This window comes from Schistocerca gregaria, chromosome 2, assembly GCF_023897955.1.
Source record: "Schistocerca gregaria isolate iqSchGreg1 chromosome 2, iqSchGreg1.2, whole genome shotgun sequence".
Lineage (NCBI taxonomy): Eukaryota > Metazoa > Arthropoda > Insecta > Orthoptera > Acrididae > Schistocerca > Schistocerca gregaria.
In genome coordinates this window covers 153,658,977-153,681,752 of record NC_064921.1, presented here as the reverse complement: position 1 = coordinate 153,681,752, position 22,776 = coordinate 153,658,977, and the positions used below count along the sequence as shown (strand labels likewise).

Below are 22,776 nucleotides of genomic sequence, written 5' to 3'. Positions count from 1 at the left end.
ACGTATACTACCGGACAGCAGCCGATTTAAAGGCTACCACCTAGCAAGTGTGGTGTCTGGCGGTGACACCACAGCCCCAACGGTACCGATCGGCCGCCGTGTCATCCTCAGACAATAGGCGTCACTGGATGCGGATATGGAGGGCATGTGGTCAGCACACAGCTCTCCCGGCCATATGTCAGTTTAAAAGACCGGCGTCGCTACTTCTCAACCAAGTAGCTCCTCAGTTGCCCCACAAGGGCTGAGTGCAACCTACTTGCCAACAGCGCACGGCAGACCGAATGGTCAGCCATCCATGTGCTAGCCAGTCCAACAGCACATAATTTTGGTGATCTGAGGGGAACCGGTGTTACCACTGCGGCAAGGCCATTGCTTTCATGTTCTATTTACCAAATAAAAATGACCAATCAACCATAAGTTTTCACTTTATATTATATGTACAAAAACAGTTTCCATTTCTCAAAATGGGTAAAATGGCACTGAGCACTATGGGACTTAACATCTGAGGTCATCAGTCCCCTAGAACTTAGAACTACTTAAACCTAACTAACCGAAGAACATCACACACATCCATGCCCGAGGCAGGATTCCAACCTGCGAGCGTAGAGGTGGCGCGGTTCCAGACCGAAGCGCCTAGAACCGCTCGGTCACAGCGGCCGGCGAATTCTCATTAATGCCATCTTCAGGCCCCTGCGGGTTAAAAAAACAACGAGTATACACGTAGAATATGGCACTACATAAAGTTTCTTGCAGTGGCTGCGTCCACCCACTCTCAATTAAAGGGCGACAAGGCTGATGACAAAAACTGATGACAATCCAACAGATTCCTGGCAGTAAGATCAAGCTCATATATTGTCTGCCGTATACGCTGTTTCGCTATGGCTAATTCTGAAGATGACCAGTCACGCCATATGCTACACGAAGTAGTTGCGAATGTTTTCAAATGCCACCGAAGAAGTACGTCTTGTGAATCGGCCTAAGAGGCCAAGCCGGCTGCTTTGGTGCCTTACTGTGGGCCAATGAGAAGCAAGCTAGGACCCGTGATGCGGAGACATGGAATGCGACCACTGTTCCGGCCCGCTCCCAAGATACGAGATATGCTGCACCCTGTTATGGACGACATTGGTCTTCGTGGCCTGATGAGTATGGTGTACCTCGCGAATGCAGCAGCATGTATACACAAGGTGATCCATTGATCGTGACCGGGCCAAATATCTCACGAAATAAGCATCAAACGAAAAAAAAACTACAAAGAACGAAACTCATCTAGCTTGAAGCGGGAAACCAGATGGCGCTATGGTTGACTCGCTATATGGTGCTGCCACAGGTCAGACGGGTGTCAACTGCGTTTTTTTTAATAGGAACCCCCATTTTTATTACATATTCGTGTAGTGCGTAAAGAAATATGAATGTTTTAGTGGGACCACTTTTTTCGCTTTGTCATAGATGGCGCTTTAATAGTCACAAACGTAAAAGTACGTGATATCGCGTAACATTCTGCCAGTTCGAACGGTATTTGCTTCGTTACCCGTGTTAAAATGGCCCGTTTACCAATTGCGGAAAAGGTCGATATTGTGTTGATGTATGGCTATTGTGATCAAAACGCACAACGGGCGTGTGCTATGTATGCTGCTCGGTATCCTGGACGACATCATCCAACTGTCCGGACCGTTCGCCGGATAGTTACGTTATTTAAGGAAGCAGGAAGTGTTAAGCCACATGTGAAACGTCAACCACGACCTGCAACAAATGGTGATGCCCAAGTCGGTGTTTTAGCTGCTGTTGCGGCTAATCCTCACATCAGTAGCAGACAATCGGAAATCTCAAAAACGTCGGTGTTGAGAATGCTACTACATCAACATCGATTGCACCAGGAATTGAATGGCGACGACTTTGAACGTCGTGTACAGTTTTGCCACTGGGCACAAGAGAAATTACGGGACGATGACAGATTTTTTTCACGCATTCTATTTAGCGAAGAAGCGTCATTCACCAACAGCGGTAACGTAAACCGGCATAATGTGCACTATTGAGCAACGGAAAACCTACGATGGCTGCGACAAATGGAACATCGGCGACCTTGGCGGGTTAATGTATGGTGCGGCATTATGGGAGGAAGGATAATTGGCCCCCATTTTATCGATGGCAATCTAAATGGTGCAATGTATGCTGATTTCCTATATAATGTTCTACCGTTGTTACTACAAGATGTTTCACTGCATGACAGAATGGCGATGTACTTCCAACATGATGGATGTCCGGCGCATAGCTCGCGTACGGTTGAAGCGGTATTGAATAGCATATTTCATGACAAGTGGATTTGTCGTCGAAGCTCCGTACCATGGCCCACACGTTCACCAGATCTAACGACCCCGGTTTTCTTTCCGTGGGAAAAGTTGAAGGATATTTGTTATCGTGATCTACCGACAACACCTGACAACATACGTCAGCGCATTGTCAATGCATGTGCAAACATTACGGAAGGCAAACCACTCACTGTTGAGAGGAATGTCGTTACACGTATTGCCAAATGCATTGAGGATAACGGATATCATTTTGAGCATTTATTGCGTTAATGTGCTATTTACAGGTAATCACGCTGTAACAGCATGCGTTCTCAGAAATGATAAGTTCACAAAGGTACATGTATCACATTGGAACAACCGAAATAAAATGTTCAAACGTACCTACGTTCTGTATTTTAATTTAGAAAACCTACCTGTTACCAACTGCGTCTAAAACTGTGAGCCATGTGTTTGTGATTATTACAGAGGCATCTATCACAAAGCGAAAAAAGTGGTCCCACTAAAACGTTCATATTTCTTTACCTACTACACGAATATGTAATAAAAATGGGGGTTCCTATTTAAAAATACGCAGTTGATATCCGTTTAACCTATGGCAGCGCCATCTAGTGGGCCAACCATAGCGCCATCTGGTTTCCCCCTTTCAAGCTAGACAAGTTTCGTTGTTTGTAGTTTTTTCGTTTGATGCTTATTTCGTGAGATTTTTGGTCCGTTCACTATCAATGGACCACCCTGTATAGGTGAAACTAATCGCATAGTTGCAGAGCGTTGTACCGAGCAAGAGCGACAAAATAAAGATGGAGTGGTTGATAAATCGACCATAGATGAGCATTGCCTGGAAATGGATACAAAATAGAATCTGAAAAGGTTATTGGCACACGGCGTATTGGGATTCCGTTATAAAAGAGGCAGCTGAGGTTACAAGAAACAGTAACAGTTCTAAAAGAACCTGTTAGTAGGGCGTGAGAGCGAGCATGGATATCGAAAGAAAGCAAAGACGGGTGCTTGACGCTTATACGGAGGCGGGAGCGTCAGTTTCTCACTTGACGTCGGCCTCTCGCGCCCTCTGACGTCACTCGGTCCCGCATCGGGTCACAGCAGCCGGAGCTCCTATGTGCTGCCCAGCTCACCTCCCGCGCAAGTTTCTTTTCTGCCCTCTCTGATTGGTTCCAGAGTCTGCGATCGTCCCTATATAATCGAAAAACCGTACCAGCACTGGCAGTCAGTGATTTTTGCTCCTGAGGACGATGGCGGAAAAAACTGTCGAAAACTCGGGCGTGTTATTCGAATGGACGCGAACTGAAAATTGAGCAGATTTTGTTCAGATGTGCAGCCGCTAAAGACTACAAGGAAACATAGGTTTTAATTTGGGAAAGAAATTTCTCATAAGGTAGTTTTGGAGCCCAGGGTGGAAAAACCGAAAGATGCGATTACAAGCGATGGAGATGCGATGTGCGTTGCATCAAATCGTCCAGAAGGCTTCAGTTTTGTTTCATTTGCTTCCATTGAGGCGATTTATGCATCAAAGCGGCTGGTAAGGGCAGCAGGGTGACTAGTAGCCTTCCACCTTTTGGCTTACCCTTCTTTGTTTAGGTCTGGTTTACCATCTGAGCTCTTGATATTCACACAGGTCCAAAGCTCTCTTTAATTTTGCTGTGCGCGGCATCTACCTTACCCCTAGTGATATTATATGCTTCGCCATCCTTACGTTTGCCCATTCCCGCTTAGCCCTTTTGAACTTCCTGTAGATCTCATTTTTGAGACGTTTATATTCTTTTTCGCCTGCTCCTTGTACTACTTTTTTATATTTCCTTCTTTCATCAGTAAAACTGAATGTCTCTTGTGTCAAGGATTTGTACTACCCCCCGTCTTTTTAGCTACTTGATCCTTTGCTGCCATCATTACTTCGTCTCTCAAAACTGTCTATTCTTCTTCTGTTGTCCCGGGTTCGATTCCCGGCGGGGTCAGGGATTTTCTCTGTCTCGTGATGGCTGGGCGTTGTGTGATGTCCTTAGGTTAGTTAGGTTTAAGTAGTTCTAAGTTCTAGGGGACTGATGGCCATAGATGTTCAGTCCCATAGCGCTCAGAGCCTTCTTCTGTTGTATTCCTTTCCCCTGTTCTTCTCAATCGTTCCCTAATGGTCCCTCTGAAACACACTACAATCTATAGTTCTTTCAGTTTATCCAGATCCCATCTTCTTTACACTCCCACCTTTCTGCAGTTTGTTCAGTTTTAATCTACAGTTCACAACCAATAAATTGTGTAAGAGTCGATATCTGCTCCTGGAAATGTCTTACAATTCAAATCCTGGTTCCTAACTCTGTGTCTCACCATTATATAATCAATCTGAAACATTCCGATCTCTCCACGCCTCGTCAACTTATACAGCCTTCTTTTATCATTGTTAAACCAAGCGTTACAATGATCAAGTTATGACCTGCGCAAAGCTCTCCGAGGCAACTTCCTCTTTCAATCCTCACCACCAGTAGATACTTACCTACTATTTTTTTCTTCTCTTCCTTTTCCTACTATCGAATTCCAGTCTCTCGTAACTATTAAATTTTCGTCTCCCTTTCAGCATGTGAATAATTTCTTTTATCCCATCATACATTTCTTCAGTTTTGTAATTATCTGCGGAGCTAGTTCGCATATGAACTTGCACTACTTTGGTAGGCGTACGCTTCGTGTGTATCTTGGCTACAATAATGCGTTTCCTATGCTGTTAATAGTATCTCATCCGCGTTCCTATTTTTTTATCTTCTGCATTACCCGTATTCGATTTTGTATTGACAACCCTATATTCACCTCGCCAGAAGTCCTGTCCCTCCTACCACGGAACTTCATTAATTCCCACTACATCAAACATACCCATTTCCCTTTTTAAATTTTCTAACCTACCTGCCCGATTAAGGGATCTGACATTCCACTCTCCGATCCGTAGAACGCCAGTTTTCTTTCTCCTGATAACGACGTCCTCCTGAGTAGTCCCCGCCCGGATATTTGAATGGGGGACTATTTTACCTTCGGAATATTTCACCCAAGAATACGCCTGATCATTTAACCATACAGTAAAGCTGCATGCCCTCGGGAAAAATTACGGCTGTAGTTTCCCCTTGCTTTCAGCCGTGGGCAGTACCAGCACAGCAATGCTGTTTAAGTTGATATTAAAGGACCAACTCCGTCAATCATCCAGACTGTTGCCCCTGCAACTACTAAAAAGGCTGCTGTCCCTCTTCAGGAACCACACGTTTGTCTGGTCTCTCAATACATACCCCCCCGTTGTGGCACCTACGGTACGGCTATCTGCATCGCTGAGGCACGCAATCCTCCACACCAACGGCAAGATTCATGGTTCATGGAGGGAAAACCTACAGAGGATTCATAAATAGTGGAGTGTCAGGTAGTCTACCCTGAACGTAAATAAATGAAACATATTGCGCATACCTAGCAGAACAATACCACTCCTGTATAATTATGAAGTTAGAGACAAATCGCTGGAAACATAACTACCGTAAAATATTTAGGAATAACCACCAGGAGTGAATTTAACTGGAATTATAACATAAAGAAGTGAGTACGAAACCCAGATGCCAGGCTGAGATTAGAAAAATTTGTGGTAAGATCTTATGGGACCAAACTGCTGAGGTCATCGGTCCCTAAGCTTACGCAGTACTTAATCTAACTTAAATTAACTTACGCTAATGGCAACACACACACACACCCATGTCCGAGGGAGGACTCGAAACTCCGACGGTGGGAGCCTCCCGGACCGCGACAAGACGCCCAGGACCGCGCGGCTACCCCACGCGGCGCTGAAATTAGTAGGTAGAACGTTAAGGAAGAGTAATTCACACTCGGCGGAAGTGGCTTACAAAACAGTTGTTTGATCGATTCTCAAATATTTCTAATCTGTCTGGGACCCATGCAAGATTGGTTTAATGGAGGAGATACACGAGATCCAACGAAGACTGCGCGTGGTGTCACGGGATTTTTTTGGTCGACTCAGTAGCTATATGGAAATGTTCAACGGCCTCCCGTGGCAGACGCTATAAGAGGGGCGGTGTGCACTTCGGTCAGGTTCACTACTCAGACTCCTCTAGCGTACGCTCCGGGAAAGTAGGCGTTTACCGACAACTGTTCTTCCCACGCACCATTTGCGAATGGAACATGGAAAGGGGGCATCAGATAGTGCTACCTGAAGCACCATAATGGCCCAAGCATTTACTCATCACGATAACAAGTACGATCACCACAACTTGAACTACGTGGTGGTACTATTTTAAATAAGCGTTGCTTCATACTGACTGACTAACATAAGTAAATCTAGTCCTTGGAAAGGAGACTTTGTATCCAAAGAACAACTTCGATGTTATAACAGACACTAATAATTGTAAATTATACTGAAATTTAATTCCACTAGATAGCATGGAATGCGTAGCTTACCATAAAATTATAATTAATCCTCGTAAGCAAGTATAAATCAATGTTAAATATGATCTATCTTGAAATGAATTACCAAAGTTTTGTACAATATAGGAGGAATTATTTTGTTCTACATTTATTAATCATTTAACACACGTTTTACATAAACCTCGAGTTCCGATGTTTTAGCAGCGACCGCTTCAGGCAAATACCAATTCAAATACTCTCATAAGCAAAATAAATGTCGTGTGACTAGGGCCTCCCGTCGGGTAGACCGTTCACCGGGTGTAAGTCTTTCGATTTGATGCTACTTCGGCGACTTGCGCGTCGATGGGGATGAAATGATGATGATTAGGTCAACACCCAGTCCCTGATCGGAGAAAATCTCCGACCCAGCCGGGAATGGAACCCGGGCTCTTAGGATTGACATTCTGTCGCGCTGACCACTTTTTTTTAATAGCACGAAATCAGAAACTAAAAAACAAAATAATCAAACAGGGATTTAATACTTTACACCACTATACCGCAAAAATTGGAATTCGACTTGTCATAGGAATTGGTGTATGGGGGCAAAAATTTCATGTTATAAGGGAAATTTATTCAAAATCAACGTAAACTGCAATCACTGTTTTCACTAGTTGCCGGGAAAACCAACGATAGAGTTTCAACTGTGCACGATCAGGAGTTTCAACACATGAAGGTAACACGACCAACTAGTCGCCCGTAACACATTAACAATGACGTCATCTACACGTCATGGCTCAAAGCCTACAGCTGGAATCGGACGCTTCGCTTGACTCGAATTAAAATGATCCTATATTAATTCGGTTCGGATGCAAACAGGTCCTGTTTTCGTCATAGAGCATTCTTTACTCATCAACTGTACTAACGGTTGTTTTAATTCTGCTTCTAGAGTCGGCATTTCTAGATGCATTACAATTCTGAGGTAACGAGCTTCAATTTTGTTAGGCACTTCGTAACGCACTTTCGTACTAATGTGTTCTTTAATCACAGCCTCAAATATGTTTCCCCTTCACCACCCACGATATTTTTCCTTCCATTAACAAACTATAAATTTCTTCTTCCTTTCCTGTGCACAACTTGAAAAGGTGCTTCTGCATTTTTTGTTGAATTTTAGTTTATTGGATTCGCATTATTCTCAGAACTGTTTAGATCACAGCACATATTAGTTTTTCTATGTGGTTTCCTAATTACATCTAGTTGTTGGCGAGAGTACAAGCGTGTTTTGTGTACTTTGGAGTTATTCACACATTTAAGATCACAGCATGTGTTTGTCTTAATTTTTTTTTGTATTGTTTCCCACTCACATTGAACTGCATCCTTCTGCAATGTTTCGTTGCCGACTACTAATTAATTGTTTTCCGAAACCACTTGCAATATGCAGCGAGCTGTCTGCATGTGTGCTGATGTCGTGAGAGCTCCTACGCACAACACTTATTTTTTTAATTATTTACGCTTTTGCTGTGGAAGTCCATGTCAAATTTTGTTCTTAAATTTCGGTTGCTTCTTTCGAGTAAAAGTAGACTAAAGATTGAGCAGTAGGTACTCGCGATTAATTTCAATTAATCATCCACTCAGCTACCGGGGCCGGACCTCTCATAAGCGAAATGTGCAGACGTGTCAGACGTCGGCTATGAAGTTCAATCAGAAGTCAGATAGGATGCTAGCTATGAAGTGAATACACTGCCGGGGAATGTACACCTGGAAAGAGGACGCCGATTTTGATCTGATGACAACAAATGCCACCTGGGGATAGTACTGTTAATACACTACTGGCCATTAAAATTGCCACATCAAGAAGAAATGCTGATGATAAACGGGTATTCTTTGGAGAAATATATTATACAAGAACTGACATGTGATTACATTTTCAAGCAATTTCGATTCTTAGATCCTGAGAAATCAATACCCAGAACAACCACCTCTGGCCGTAATGACGGCCTTGATACGTCTGGGCATTGAGTCAAACACAGCTGGGATGGTATGTACTGGTACAGCTGCCCATGCAGCTTCAACACGATACAGTACCACAGTTAATCAAGAGTAGTGACTGTAGTCAATGGCATTGACGGCACTTAAAACAGTGGCCGTTACGTTTCAGATGTGATACGACCCGTGGCTCTACCCTTCATTCGATCCCTACAAAACCCAACATTTCAGCAGGATAATGCACGACCGCATGTTGCAGGTCCTGTACGGGCCTTTCTGGATACAGAAAATGTTCGACTGCTGCCCTGGCCAGCACATTCTCCAGATCTCTCAGCAACTGAAAACGTCTGGTCAGTGGTGGCCGAGCAACTGGCTCGTCACAATACGCCAGTCACTACTCCTGATGAACTGTTGTGGTATCGTGTTGAACCTGCATGGGCAGTTGTACGTGTACACGCCATCCAAACTCTGTTTGACTCAAGGCCCAGGCGTATCAAGGCCGTTATTACCATCAGAGGTGCTTGTTCTGGGTACTGAGATCTCAGGATCTGTGCACCCAAACTGCGTGAAAATGTAATCACATGTCAGTTCTAGTATAATGTATTTGTCCAATGAATACCCGTTTATCATCTGCATTTGTTCGTGGTGTAGCAATTTTGATGGCCAGTAGTGTACAGATTTATGGTTTTCACTTGGCTAACCGTTGTAGTAACTCCCGTACCTTGAGTGTATTACCAAACGCGTGATGCTGGCGGAGATTAGAAGAGGGAGTGGTGTCGGCAGGTGCAGCAGCGCTCGCTGGACGAGAGCCGGCGCGCGGGCTACGGCGCGGGCCTGGCCCCGGTGCCCGCGGCGGCCACCACGGTGGCGGCGGTGCCGGCCGTCGCGACGCTGCCCCGGCGCCCCACGGTGCGGCTGGCCGACTACCACTGCAACAGCGAGCCGGGCAAGTGCCCCGTGCGGCCCGCCTACCTGCCGCTCGCCGCCGGCTTCCAGCCCCCTGCGCCGCCCTCGCCGCCCTCGCCGCCCCCGCACCGCCAGGACGGCGCCGGCCCCTCGCTGCCCATGTCGCCCCCCTCCATCACGCCCATCATCTCGCCTCCGCCTGCCTTCCAGGTAAGACCTGTACTTACACACATAATAATTGTAGGGAACTCCCTACCTCGAAACGATCTTAATGCATTAATATTTTTTCCCATTCAATTTTAATTCCATTCTTGAACCTTTCTTCTATTTCCGTCATTCCTTCCTCGATGTGTGGATGGAACAGTAGGAGGTGAACGACGACATCATCCCTGCGTTAACACCTCTTTTTTTATGCGAGTAGCCGGCCGTTGTGACCGAGCGGTTCTAGGCGCTTCAGTCCGGAACGGCGTTGGTACTACGGAACTAGGCTGATTCGTATCTACAAGACTTATGCATACTTTTAATTCCTGAGTTTCTATGTTGTCTATTTTTTGCTTTTTGTAATGTTAGACGTGTTCTATTTCAACTCTCTGACATGAAAATAGTTTTGATGCTGACCATTTCGTGTACATATTCTGATTTGTTGCGCTTCGTGTGCACAGTTACTCTTCGTAACGCTGCATACGGAATTTTGTACGTTTTATGGACTTTTATTATAAGGTTTCATTTTCTGTATTCTCGGGTAGTCGTATACCATGACATATGCTACATGTATACTCATTGTTTTTAACCTGCAGTGCACTGAAGATGTCATTAATGAGAGAGAATTCGCCAGCCGTGGTGGCCGCCAGGTTCTAGGCGCTTCGGTCCGGAACCGCGCGATTGCTACGCGTGTTTACAAGTAACATGAGTGCACGTATCGTGCTGGTTATTTATATGTACATTCGTCATTTCCTGCAAGTAGCCGCGCGGGGTAGCCGCACGGTCTAGGGCGCCTTGACACGGTCTGCGTGGCTCCCCCCCCCCCCCCCCCCCCCCCCTCGGAGGTTCGAGTCCTCCCTCGGGCGTGAGTGTGTGTGTGTGTGTATGTGTGTGTGTGTGTGTGTTGTCCTTAGTTTCAGTTAGATTAAGTAGTTCGTAAGCTTACGGACCGATGACCTCAACAGTTTGGTCCCATAAGACCTTACCACATATTTCCAAAAATTTTCCTGCAAGTAAACGTGGAGCTTCAAATGGCTCCAAGAACTATGGGACTTAACATCTGAGGTCATCAGTCCAATAGACTTAGAACTACTTAAACCTAACTAACCTAAGGACATCACCCACATCCGTGCCTGAGGCAGGATTCCAACTTGCGACCGTAGCAGCAGCGCGGTTCCAGACTGAAGCGCCTAGAACCGCTCGGTCACAACGGCCGGTTAAACACGGTGGCCGAGCCTGATTACTATGAAGTCACGATAAAGGTTTTCTTTACTTTACTTGTCCATACGGCGGTTCTGTTGTGTCGCATTTACATTGTCCCATGTCACAACGTGCTATGAATCAAAGACAGGCCGGCCGGGGTGGGCGAGCGGTTCTAGGCGCTACAGTCTGGAACTGCGTGACCACTACGGTCGCAGGTTCGAATCCCGCCTCGGGCATGGATGTCTTTGCTGTCCTTAGGTTACTTAGGTTTAAGTAGTTCTAAGTTCTAGGGGACTGATGACCTCAGCAGTTAAGTCCCATAGTGCTCAGAGCCATTTGAACCATTTTTTTGAATAGCATTAACGACTGTATACAAAAATCAGCGCTTGAAACCTTCGGAAGAAAGAAAAAAAAACATAAAAGAGGGTTGAGAATATGGAACTTGGGGATAGAGGACGAACTGAAAGGAAACCGAAAATCCCATGAGCTTGTACTACGTAACAGAACGCAAGAAACGGAGCAGCAGTACAAAGATGCTGCCAACCATAACAGAACTCAAGAAACGGAGCAGCAGTACAAAGATGCTGATAACCACGCTACGCAAGTAATAAGACAAGCTCAAGTTCCGTGGTATAAATTTATTGCAAACATTGAACATGATATACGAGTACACTAAACGCAGAATTTTACGTGTAAAATGTTGAAAAACTTAAATAAATCGGAAAGAGACAACGTTAAAATTAATGTAATCAATAAAGAACAATGGATAAAACATAAAAAATTACGGCACTATGAAACTGCTGCAACAAGTAGCGAATACGATACACCCCAGTACAATAAGATAACTTACTCAATAATAACATTATACCTGCTCCCACAAGTTTTAAAAAGCCAGTAATACCGTAAAATGAGAAGATTAAATACTAAACTAATTAAATACAGAGAGATGCTGGATAATGATACGTGCACATTTATGTGACGAAATCCGCCAAAGTTACAACGTGCCTGCTGATTTGAAGAATGCAGAAGTAGTCTATATTTTTTTTTTTTAAAAAAAAAAAGAGTTGCAGTCACAGGTCAATAAGTCTTTTGAATGCAATTTATAAAGTTTACTTGAAAATATTAAATAATCGCCTCAGAACAATAGCAGATGTAATGCTGAGAGAAGATCAAAGTGGATTTAGAAAGGGACGCTCCCCGAACGATAACACTTTCAGTATTAAGAGAATTTTAGAAATACGACACGAAATCAGTAAATGTTTTGTCGGCGTAAACTACACAAAATAAACTGTTCCTCGTAGCTACGAAACTGAAAATGTTACCTGTGCAACGGAAGATCTCTCTGGTCTGTGACAGAATCTGTAATATATTGGTCTGCATCTGCACCTGAAATTCAATCCGTTTCTGCGTAGTGTGATTCTGCTTACTGGCGCAAGGTGGTTTTCGGGCGGCAAACGGTAAGTGTGGAAAATAATGTGAATCAAAAATTTACTTCATTACAACTATTATACTGACACTAGGAAAACAGATACGTGGTTAAAGGACACTGTTTACATTTTAAGTGTCAAGTGCGTGTCTTTTTAGACAAATTTAGCGGTCTTGGTCACTTGGTGAGAAACGTGGGATACAAAACCATGCTCGTGCAACATCAGGGATATTCAGAAAGAAGGGTATAAGAAAAGAACTTCCTGAGCACATGTGTGGCGAGAACTCACTGATCGTCTGTTAACGTACGTCCACAGCATCTGGCCACTATTTTAACACAAAAAATTACATTATTGGACACTCAGAATAAAACTCTGACACCTTGTAATGATTTTAATGATAAGCTCTCGTGTGTGATAGAGCACCAATCCCAAGTAGACTTATCCAACTTCATCCTAAGGTCCACATGGCTGCCGTGAAGCGGTTGCCAACCTAATGATTTTGGCTCAAATGGCTCTGAGCACTATGAGACTCAACTGCTGTGGTCATCAGTCCCCTAGAACTCAGAACTGCTTAAACCTAACTAACCTAAAGACATCACTCACATCCATGCCCGAGGCAGGATTCGAACCTGCAACCGTAGAGGTCACGCGGTTCCAGACTGAAGCGCCTAGAACCGCACGGCCACACCGGCCGGCCCTAATGGTTTTCTATACGTGGATCTAATATCATAAGAACGACTCGCAACATGATCACTCTCCTCTAAAAACATTAAACAATATCACAAATCGTGGCGCACCGCAGAAGAGTCCATACTCTTGATATCATTCAACACGCAGAGGGTGGCTGGCAAAGTGGCAGAAGTCATTCCACTCCAAACGGTGTCCCAGAGGCAACTGTATGCTCTCGCCAAATAATACCTGCACGTTTACTTGGCCGGAAAACGTCTCCCGTCAATTATTACCAGCCTCATCAAGCTTCTCATACAATTACATCCATGTGAGAGTCAGATACAAAGCTCTTTCAAAATGGTTCAAATTACTCTGAGCACTATGGGACTTAACATCTGAGGTCATCAGTCCCCTAGAACTTAGAACTACTTAAACCTGCCCGAGGCAGGATTCGGACCCTCCGACCGTAGCGGTCGCGCGGTTCCAGACTGTAGCGCCTAGAACCGCTCGACCACCCCGTCCGGCACAAAGCCCTTTGTTTGAGTAATTGGATGCTGTAGTGACGAAGATGAAGTCGTACATATTTAATAAAAATGGACACAAGTATGTATGTTTCACTACACTAACGGATCAGTTTGAAACAGACTTGGTACATACAGCTTTTGGTGTCTGGAAAGAAGTGCTATGAGGGTAAGAACCACCTACCTATCAAAGGGACGGTGGTAGGAGTAAAAAAAGTACTGTGCCCCAAGACTCTCAGATACCCAGATCCCATTCATGCAGTACTTCAGAATGAGAGCACACAGTTTATTCATAATTACAAACTTTTACGAATCTTTCTGGCTCTGACACCACCCCCTCCCCCCCCCCCCCCCCCCCCCCCCCCGCACACACACACAAAATGATGAAAGGACGAAGTTTATCGCTTACTTCATTTTCGCTGTTCATGATGAAACTGCAACATCCGGCACGACGTTTTAATTTATTTCTTCTCTACCACTGTCTCTATTCGCACCATATTTTCTATACGGTATCGACATACGCTGGCGACTGTACCTGCAAAATTATATGATTTTACGACACATAGTTCAGTAGATAGAATGTCATAAACACTGAGCTGCGTAAAAATGAAACTGCATGGCGAAATTCGCTAGAGATACAGGGGAAATACGTGTACACATTTGTGAAATACGTTAAATATAAGGGAACTATATGCGAGCTGTGGGTATACTGATAAAGTCAAAGGTAATAGGATCTATATCAATCAAATTTCGTGTACTTTATTTACTGTCTTGAAAGAAATACTGTTGGTGTAAGAACCACCAACATACTATTGGTGTGGGAGTGATAACTGGGAGAGAGAAGGGTGGAGAAGGAGATGGAGAAACGGAGAGGAGGAAGGAGCAGATGGACACAGATATGCGAGAGGAGAAGATGAACAGAGAACGGTGGAAGAGGAGATGGCTAGAGAGAGGGGACGGGAAGGTCGGCAGAGAGTGAGGGAGGAAGAGAGGAACTGAAAGAGGGGAAGAAGGCAATGGACAGGGAAAGGAGGAGTTGGGTAGGAGTGTAGGAGATAGGAGATCTAAGGAGGAGATGGTCTAGTAGAAGATTGAAATAAACACACCGACGGAAAAAAATTCGCAACACCAAAAAGTAATTAATGTTGAGTAACGAAATATCTAGAACACATTTTCTAGGTAGCATATTTAAGTGATTAACATTACAAGAATTGAGTGTAAATGCGAGATAAGCCATTGTAAATCTGCAGTTCTGGTACATTAATAATCTGTGTAGCCGCTAGAATGTTGAAAGCAAGCAAGCAGGCATGCACGCATTGGGTTCAAAAGGTGCCGGATGTCATTTTGTGTGATGGAGTTCCATGCCTATAGTACTTGATCAGTCAATACAGGGACAGTTAATGCTGGTTGTGGATGACACTAGAGTTGTCGTCCTATGATGGCCCATATGGGCTCGATTAGGGACGGATCTGATGATAGAGCAGGCCGAGACAACATGTAGACACACTGCAGAGCATTTTGGGCTACAACAGCGGTATACGAGCGTCATCTTGTTGGAAAACATCCACTGGAATGCTGTTAATGAATGACAGCATAACATGTCGAATGAACAGGCTGAGCCGGCCGGTGTGGCCGTGCGGTTCTACGCGCTTCAGTCTGTAACCGCGTGACCGCTACAGCCGCAGGTTCGAATCCTGCCTCAGACATGGATGTGTGTGATGTCCTTAGGTTAGTTCGGTTTAAGTAGTTCTAAGTTCTAGGGGACTGATGACCATAGATGTTAAGTCCCATAGTGCTCAGAGCCATTTGAACCATTTGAACCAACAGGCTGAAGTACAAATTCGCAGTCGTGGTGCATCGGGTAACCACGAGAGTGTTCCTGCTGTCAGACGAAGTCACACTCCAGACCATAGCTCCAGATGTAGCTAGAGTGTGTTTAGCATGCAAACTGGTCGGTTACAGGCCCTCAACTGGCCTCCTTCTAACCAACACACAACCATCAATTTTCATCAGAAAACACAAGAAACCTCCACCGTGCCCTTCAATGACTCTCGCTTGACACCACTGAAGCCGCAAATGGCGGCGGTTTGGGATCAGTGGAATGCACGCTACAGGGCATTTGGCTGGGAAGCTGTCCTTGAAATAACTGATTTGGAACAGTTCGTTATGTGACTGTACTGGGAACTGCTGCTCAGTCATACGCTGAAGACGATGATCTTCGCTCTCGGTAGTTCCACGTGGCCGTACAGAGCCCGCTCTATTTGGGACTGTACATTCCTGTGACCACCGCTGATAGCAGTCATGTAGGTGTCGCCAGCGGCGCCAGCCTTGTGTGAATGCTCTGAAAAGCTAATCATTTGCATATCACAGCATCTTCTTCCTGTCGGTTAAATTTCGCGTTTGTAGCACGTCATATTCGTGGTGTAGCAATTTTAATGGCCAGTAGTGTATCAAAACGAGCTTCCTTACAACGAGAAAACCATTTTTTGTCGTGCTCGGCCCAATGGCATTACCCTCATTGACCTTTCCGCTGTCACCCCTCTATTGAATTCAAACAGAATGTATCGGAAATGTTCATGTTCATCCATTCGGTACTCCATTCCCTAGCAGCTGATGTCACTATCTCCAAATGACAAAACGACAATATGTAAACTCAAATAGGCAACAGTGAATTGCAAAGAAAGAATGGCAATCGATAAATAAACCCACAGTAACCGGAATACCAACATGCAAAACAAAAACGCTACGAGCTGATGCACTTCGGTTTGCCAAAAGAGCTCAAAAATGATGCACGACGGCGAGTAAGTTCTTTCATATATCGTCAGAACATTGCGACGTTAACAGCTCTGGAATGGCTAACAACTTAAGAATTTATAGCTGGGTGCTAAGCTATACGAGCAGGTCTTCCGGTCCATTTTGCCGACACGCGCAAAGTCACTCTCCGTCGACGCGGCTGGAGTTGGAGCACCGGCCGCAACCGTTCGCTTAAGCGTTGTCGGTGGTTGGGAGGCAGGCGAGTTCGTGGGCGGCGGTATTGTTCGGAGTGGCGGCTAACTCCGCAACCGCGCCCCGAACTCGCGAGCCCACTGCAGGCAGTGACTGCGGTGATGGCGCGCAGGGGTAGCCGGCATTCAGGTGTCTGCTGACCGAGCGCGAGCGGCCCGCAGCCGAATTTAGCGTCGGACTTACCGGCGAGCGGACTGCGAGCACCACTAGTCGCGCCTTTGTGACTACTGAAGCGGAATCAAGGTACTGCACCAGGTGACGAGCGACGATAAAGAGCACAGCTCTACTGTCCTAACTTGACAAAAAAATTTTCACATTCAGTACCCCACCAGAGTATTAACGAAAGTTAGCTCACTGGACCAAAAGTTACTAAGCCCCACTTTGCACCAGCACCACCAAAGTCAGCCTCTGCCCTCATAATGGTCTAAATTCGAAGAGGGAGAGACTGTAAGTTTATGTAGGTTGACAGGTGGCTGTTGTTTTATCCGTCAACTAGTTAAGTACACGGCTTTGCACAGGTATGTACACCGACGGAAACATCGCAACACTAAGCGGTTGTGTGACAAAAACGAAAGTTGGCAGGCGTGTTTCTACATCTAAAAGATGAAGTCTGTTCAAATTTCGCAGCATTAGGGTAAAGGTGCTGCTAGTTGCGCCACTAAGACGTTGCAAATCATGTTTGCTTTGAATATACGCTGTAACGGTCCATGAGCGTTAGTTACCTTTGAGATTGGGTGCGCCGGCCGCTGTGGCCGAGCGGTTCTAGGCGCTTAAGTCCTGAACCGCGCTGCTGCTACGGTCCCAGGTTCGAATCCTGCCTCTGGCATGGATTTGTGTGATGTCCTTAGGTTAGTTAGGATTAAATCCCATAGTGCTTAAAGACAGCCAGATTGGGTGCCATTATCAAAACAGCACTGAGTTTCAACGAGGACAGCTAATAGGGCTACGAGAAGCAAGGTGTTCCTTCTACGATATTACAGAAAGCCTTGGCAGAAATGTAGCCACTGTACATGATTGCTATCAGCGGTGGTCACAGGAATGTACAGTCCCAAATAGAGCGGGCTCTGTACGGCCACGTGGAACTACCGAGAGCGAAGATCATCGTGTTCAGCGTATGACTGAGCAGCAGTTCCCAGTACAGTCACATAACGAACTGTTCCAAATCAGTTATTTCAAGGACAGCTTCCCAGCCAAATGCCCTGTAGCGTGCATTCCACTGATCCCAAACCGCCGCCATTTGCGGCTTCAGTGGTGTCAAGCGAGAGTCATTGAAGGGCACGGTGGAGGTTTCTTGTGTTTTCTGATGAAAATTGATGGTTGTGTGTTGGCTAGAAGGAGGCCAGTTGAGGGCTTGTAACCGACCAGTTTGCATGCTAAACACACTCTAGCTACATCTGGAGCTATGGTCTGGAGTGCGACTTCGTCTGACAGCAGGAACACTCTCGTGGTTACCCGATGCACGACGACTGCGAATTTATACTTCAGCCTGTTGGTTCAAATAGTTCAAATGGCTCTGAGCACTATGGGACTTAACATCTATGGTCATCAGTCCCCTAGAACTTAGAACTACTTAAACCTAACTAACCTAAGGACATCACACAAATCCATGCCCGAGGCAGGATTCGAACCTGCGACCGTAGCAGTCGCACGGTTCCGGACTGCGCGCCTAGAACCGCGCGACCACCGCGGCCGGTGTTATTAGCAAAGCTAGTTTTTCCGCAATCTAGTATATATGACATCGTATCTGCTGAATTATGTGGCGTATATACTGTCTGTGTGGTGGTCAATCCAGCCTAATCAGGCAATTGCTGTTGAGCGGGAGGGCCGGGCCACATAAGCAACATTCACAGTTTACAAAAAAACACTTATTAAACTTTCCTTTCGGGAATAAAATGTTATCTTTAAAATTTTTGTGGTAAGGTAAGTTATCAAAGAATCCTTACAAGCACGGGCAAGCGTCCTATTCAAACAACAACATTAATCTTTAAACAGGCATGACGTTCAAATGTTCAAATGTGTGTTAAATCTTATGGGACTGAACTGCTAAGGTCATCAGTCCCTGAGCTTACAGACTACTTAACCTAAATTATCCTAAAGACAAACACACACACCCATGCCCGAGGGAGGACTCGAACCTCCGCCGGGACCAGAAAAAATGGTTCCAATGGCTCTGAGCATTATGGGACTCAACTGCTGTGGTCATCAGTCCCCTAGAACTTAGAACTACTTAAACCTAACCAACCTAAGGACATCACACACATCCATGTGCGAGGCAGGATTCGAACGTGCGACCGTAGCAGTTGCACGGTTCCGGACTTAAGCGCCTAGAACCGCGAGACCACCGCGGCCGGCCGCCGGGACCAGCCGCACAGTCTGTGGCTGCAGCGCCCTAGACCTCTCGGCTAATCCCGCGCAGGCATTAAGTGATTCGCAAGTTAATTAAATTCTTTACACCGTAAAATTCGTAAAGGAGACTACAATAATGAAAAAAATGGTTCAAATGGCTCTGAGCACTATGCGACTTAACTTCTGAGGTCATCAGTCGCCTAGAACTTAGAACTACTTAAACCTAACTAACCTAAGGACATCACACACATCCATGCCCGAGGCAGGATTCGAACCTGCGACCGGAGCGGTCGCTCGGCTCCACACTGTAGCTCCTGGAACCGCACGACCACTCTGGCCGGCTACAATAATGAGATAAAGTTTAACCACTAATGGCCATCACAATTTTTTTTTAACAGGAAAGAAAATACAAACAGATACGCCCCTTCGTGACACATTTTCAAAACAGGTGACGTCACATAGGCACTGGCTAATTCAAGTAGCAGAAGAGGGCCCACTGGACCCAGACCAGAGGCGGCTGTACCCAGAACCCACAGCAAGCGGGCGAGCTGGACAGGGCGCCGCACACAGTACACTGTAACACACTGGAAGAAAAGGTGTTAGAGCCCGTGCTACTGTACAGTTTCAGAGAAAAATGGTGGGGGTGGGGGGATAAAACGGCAAACATTGATTCCTCAAACGTAAAGTAACTACGATGTATAAAATAACAGCCTATTTCATGATCATTGAAATAAAATAGTCAAGGGTGAATCAATAACTAATGCCCTTGACGTAATTTTAAAGGACGAGGGCGAATAGCATAATACCAAGTCAGCTTAGAAATTTAAACTGCACTAGTAGGTTAACATATGCTCACTGAAGCTTGGGAGGTCATTTAAATCACCCCTTAACAGGATACTGATAAACATAAACAGTCAAATAAGGCTACCATTTCACAGTTTACGAGTGAACAAGTAATGAAATTAGATTTCACAGAACGTACAGATGCAATGCTAAGTCTGTGCTTTGAACCAACTGTAACAACGTCCACACGTCTCAGTGTAGCAGGAAAAATATTACACTTTCACCATACTGGATTTATGCCGTCCGTCACTCCGAACAGCAATAGTACCAGTTAATACACCTCGCTTACTAGGACTCTATCACATCACGAAATCCAGATAAACCTTTAATCAAACACAATAACACGTGTTTACTTAAACAGCACTAAACAGAGAGGACCTTTTGGCTGGCAAGACAACAGTTTCCAGTCATTGTGCCGATACTTGGGAAGCAAGGATTAGTTTAATATGAGCACCAAAAACATGACAAGCAATTCTCACCAATTCTTTTATAAAATGCTTTACAGATCCAAGTCAGGGCCTCACGACTCGATTCGGGTAATGTGGCCGAGTCCAGCTCCCACACTACAAGCCAGGTTGGGCCTTGCAAACGAGTCAAACACACCACGACCTCTGCGCCGTGCCCCTGCCTGCTCAGACACGCTCGCCTCCGATTCCCACGGGCCGCGCGGCCCTCCGGCTGTCCCCTTACTAGCGCCAAACGCCCATCGCGGCCAAAAGCCACGTCAAAGGGCCGAGCCCACAGATCACACCATGCCGACCCGATCGATCAATCGATACGAGCCGGCACGGCTCAGTCTGCAAACTGTGTTTCAAAAGAGTTAGCAGTAAATAATTAAAGTTGTTGTAGTTTTACTGCGTGGAATCCATAAACGTTTCTCCTTTCATTATTTTGTGTGTGTGTGTGTGTGTGTCTGTGTGTGTGTGTGTGTGTGTGTGTGTGTGGTGCGGGGGGGGGGGGGGGCGACGGTGAGAGTATCAGTGACAAAAAGTTTGTTGGAACACGCTAAGAGTGATAATTTACACTGTTTGAGTTACGCTGGCGTATACATAGTTTCAAAGTCTAATACTTAAATTATTGTATTAAGGCTTCAAGGTAAGAGTATACCTCTTATTGAGTAGATTATGACAGCACTTCAAATTTTTGATTCGGTCACTAAATACTTAAAATCAAATTTTTGTTGACCCTACAAGCTGTTAGATTGCCAGCCTGGAACTGAGTTCCAGATTAGCCATTTAGTAATATACATAGTGTCAAACAAGTGTTGTTACAAATTTCGAGAGGTTGTACTGCGCGTCTTGAAGAACAAATCGAGGATAGGAACCCGTTTCCGAACACTACAGGGTGTCTAAGTTACAGGCGCCGGCACTTGGTCACCCCTACTGCAGGAAACGTGAATTTTTATGTTGACAGACCGTAGGCGGAACGTGTCACAATGATGTTTGTTATTCAGTGATAACGACTGATTGCCGTGATCTTCAGTGGAGAAGATCAAGTTACTGGCTGCGTAGAAAGGCCTTGTCTAGTATGAATGAATGTAATGTTCTATTGCCTCTCTCGGCGATGGTTTCAGACACGCGTTCCCATTCGCAGTTTACTTTTCTCCTGATACCGTTTAAAATATCCATTGTTTTTCAATATACAAGAGAAAATCAAACAGCAGATGGAAACCTGTGTCCGAAACTGTTATCCAGAGAGGCAAAAAGAGTATAGCATTCATAGGAGACAAATCTTTTCTACGCAGCAGCTAGCTCCATCTTCTCCACTGACTGTCTAGGAAATGAGTCGCGATCACTGAACAACGAACAACATTGCTACACGTTCCTCCTAGTGTACAGAGCCACGTTTGCTACCGAAGAGGTGTCTAGCGACAGGCGCCAGCGACTATTACTTCGCTCTGTATCTTTGTTCGATGACGTTCCCGGATACGCATTCCTATCCTCGACATGTTCCTCAAGATACCCTCTTCAACCCCTCACAGTTTGTCGTAATATTTCCGGGACATTCTATAGATACTGAAAACCAAATTTCCGTTGGCCCTGGAGGCCATTACGTAGCCAAGCTGCAACTGTTTCTGGACCCAGTGACCGTTTTAATTGTTCAGTCTTTATAGATCTCTTCTCGGCGTGAAAGAACGTAGTAGAATACTAGGAATGTGTTTCTGGCAAGCCAATTATACATTATTAGACGCACACAAAAAATTTTTCATCCCAAAGGAAATCAATGCTACTTGGTGTCCGACCAATCGGAACACATTGCGTAAAGTACTTGATTTACTCATAGTCTCCCATTCCTGTTTCAATGTGCTCTCGCTATTCCACTCACCTTCTTTTAAAGCAGTACGCATGTCAGCGACGGCCGCCTGGAATAGGCACTAGCGACGTGCAAGCATGTTTTATGGAGCTAGGTGGCGCAGTGGTTAGCACACTGGAATCGCATTCGGGAGGGCGACGGTTCAAAACCACGTCCGGCCATCCTAACTTTCCCAAATCTCTTAAGGTAAATGCCGCGGTGGTTCCTTTGAAAGGGCACGGCCTACTTCCTTCCCCATCCTTCCGTAATCCAATGGGAGCGATGACCCCAATGTTTGGTCCAATCCTCTCAAGTCAACCAACCAACCATGCATGTTTGAACTGGGACGTGCAGTGAACGCTTCCCTTCGACCCTGCAGCAACACGCATGCACATTGTCTCGAGATAAAGTAAATTACTGACCCTTCAATTTAAACAAGGCAAGGAAATACACCCATTTCAAATGCTTCAAAAAATGATAAGGTATTTTGCGGAATGATAAACGCGATTTTCAAGGAGAATTTGCGGAGTCGGCACCCACCTATTTCATGTGATATCGGTATCAACTTCTGAGCCGCCAGTTTCAAGCAAAGCAGTTTCACAAAAATTGTCATTGAGCATAAATGCCAACATTAACTGTGAAATATTAAAGCCACCTGCACTCTTGGGGAGGCCAAGAAGCCTC

At 45.3% G+C, this 22,776-nt stretch overlaps 1 protein-coding gene across 1 annotated transcript in view; it reads left to right on the top strand.

Annotated features, from left to right (window-relative positions):
- LOC126335682 (uncharacterized) overlaps window positions 1-22,776 on the top strand; it is a 193,545-nt gene that overhangs the window by 33,116 nt on the left and 137,653 nt on the right. The window contains exon 3 of the mRNA XM_049999139.1: window positions 9,462-9,794. Coding sequence (XP_049855096.1) covers window positions 9,462-9,794 — 333 coding nt within the window. The remainder of the gene's footprint in view (window positions 1-9,461; window positions 9,795-22,776) is intronic.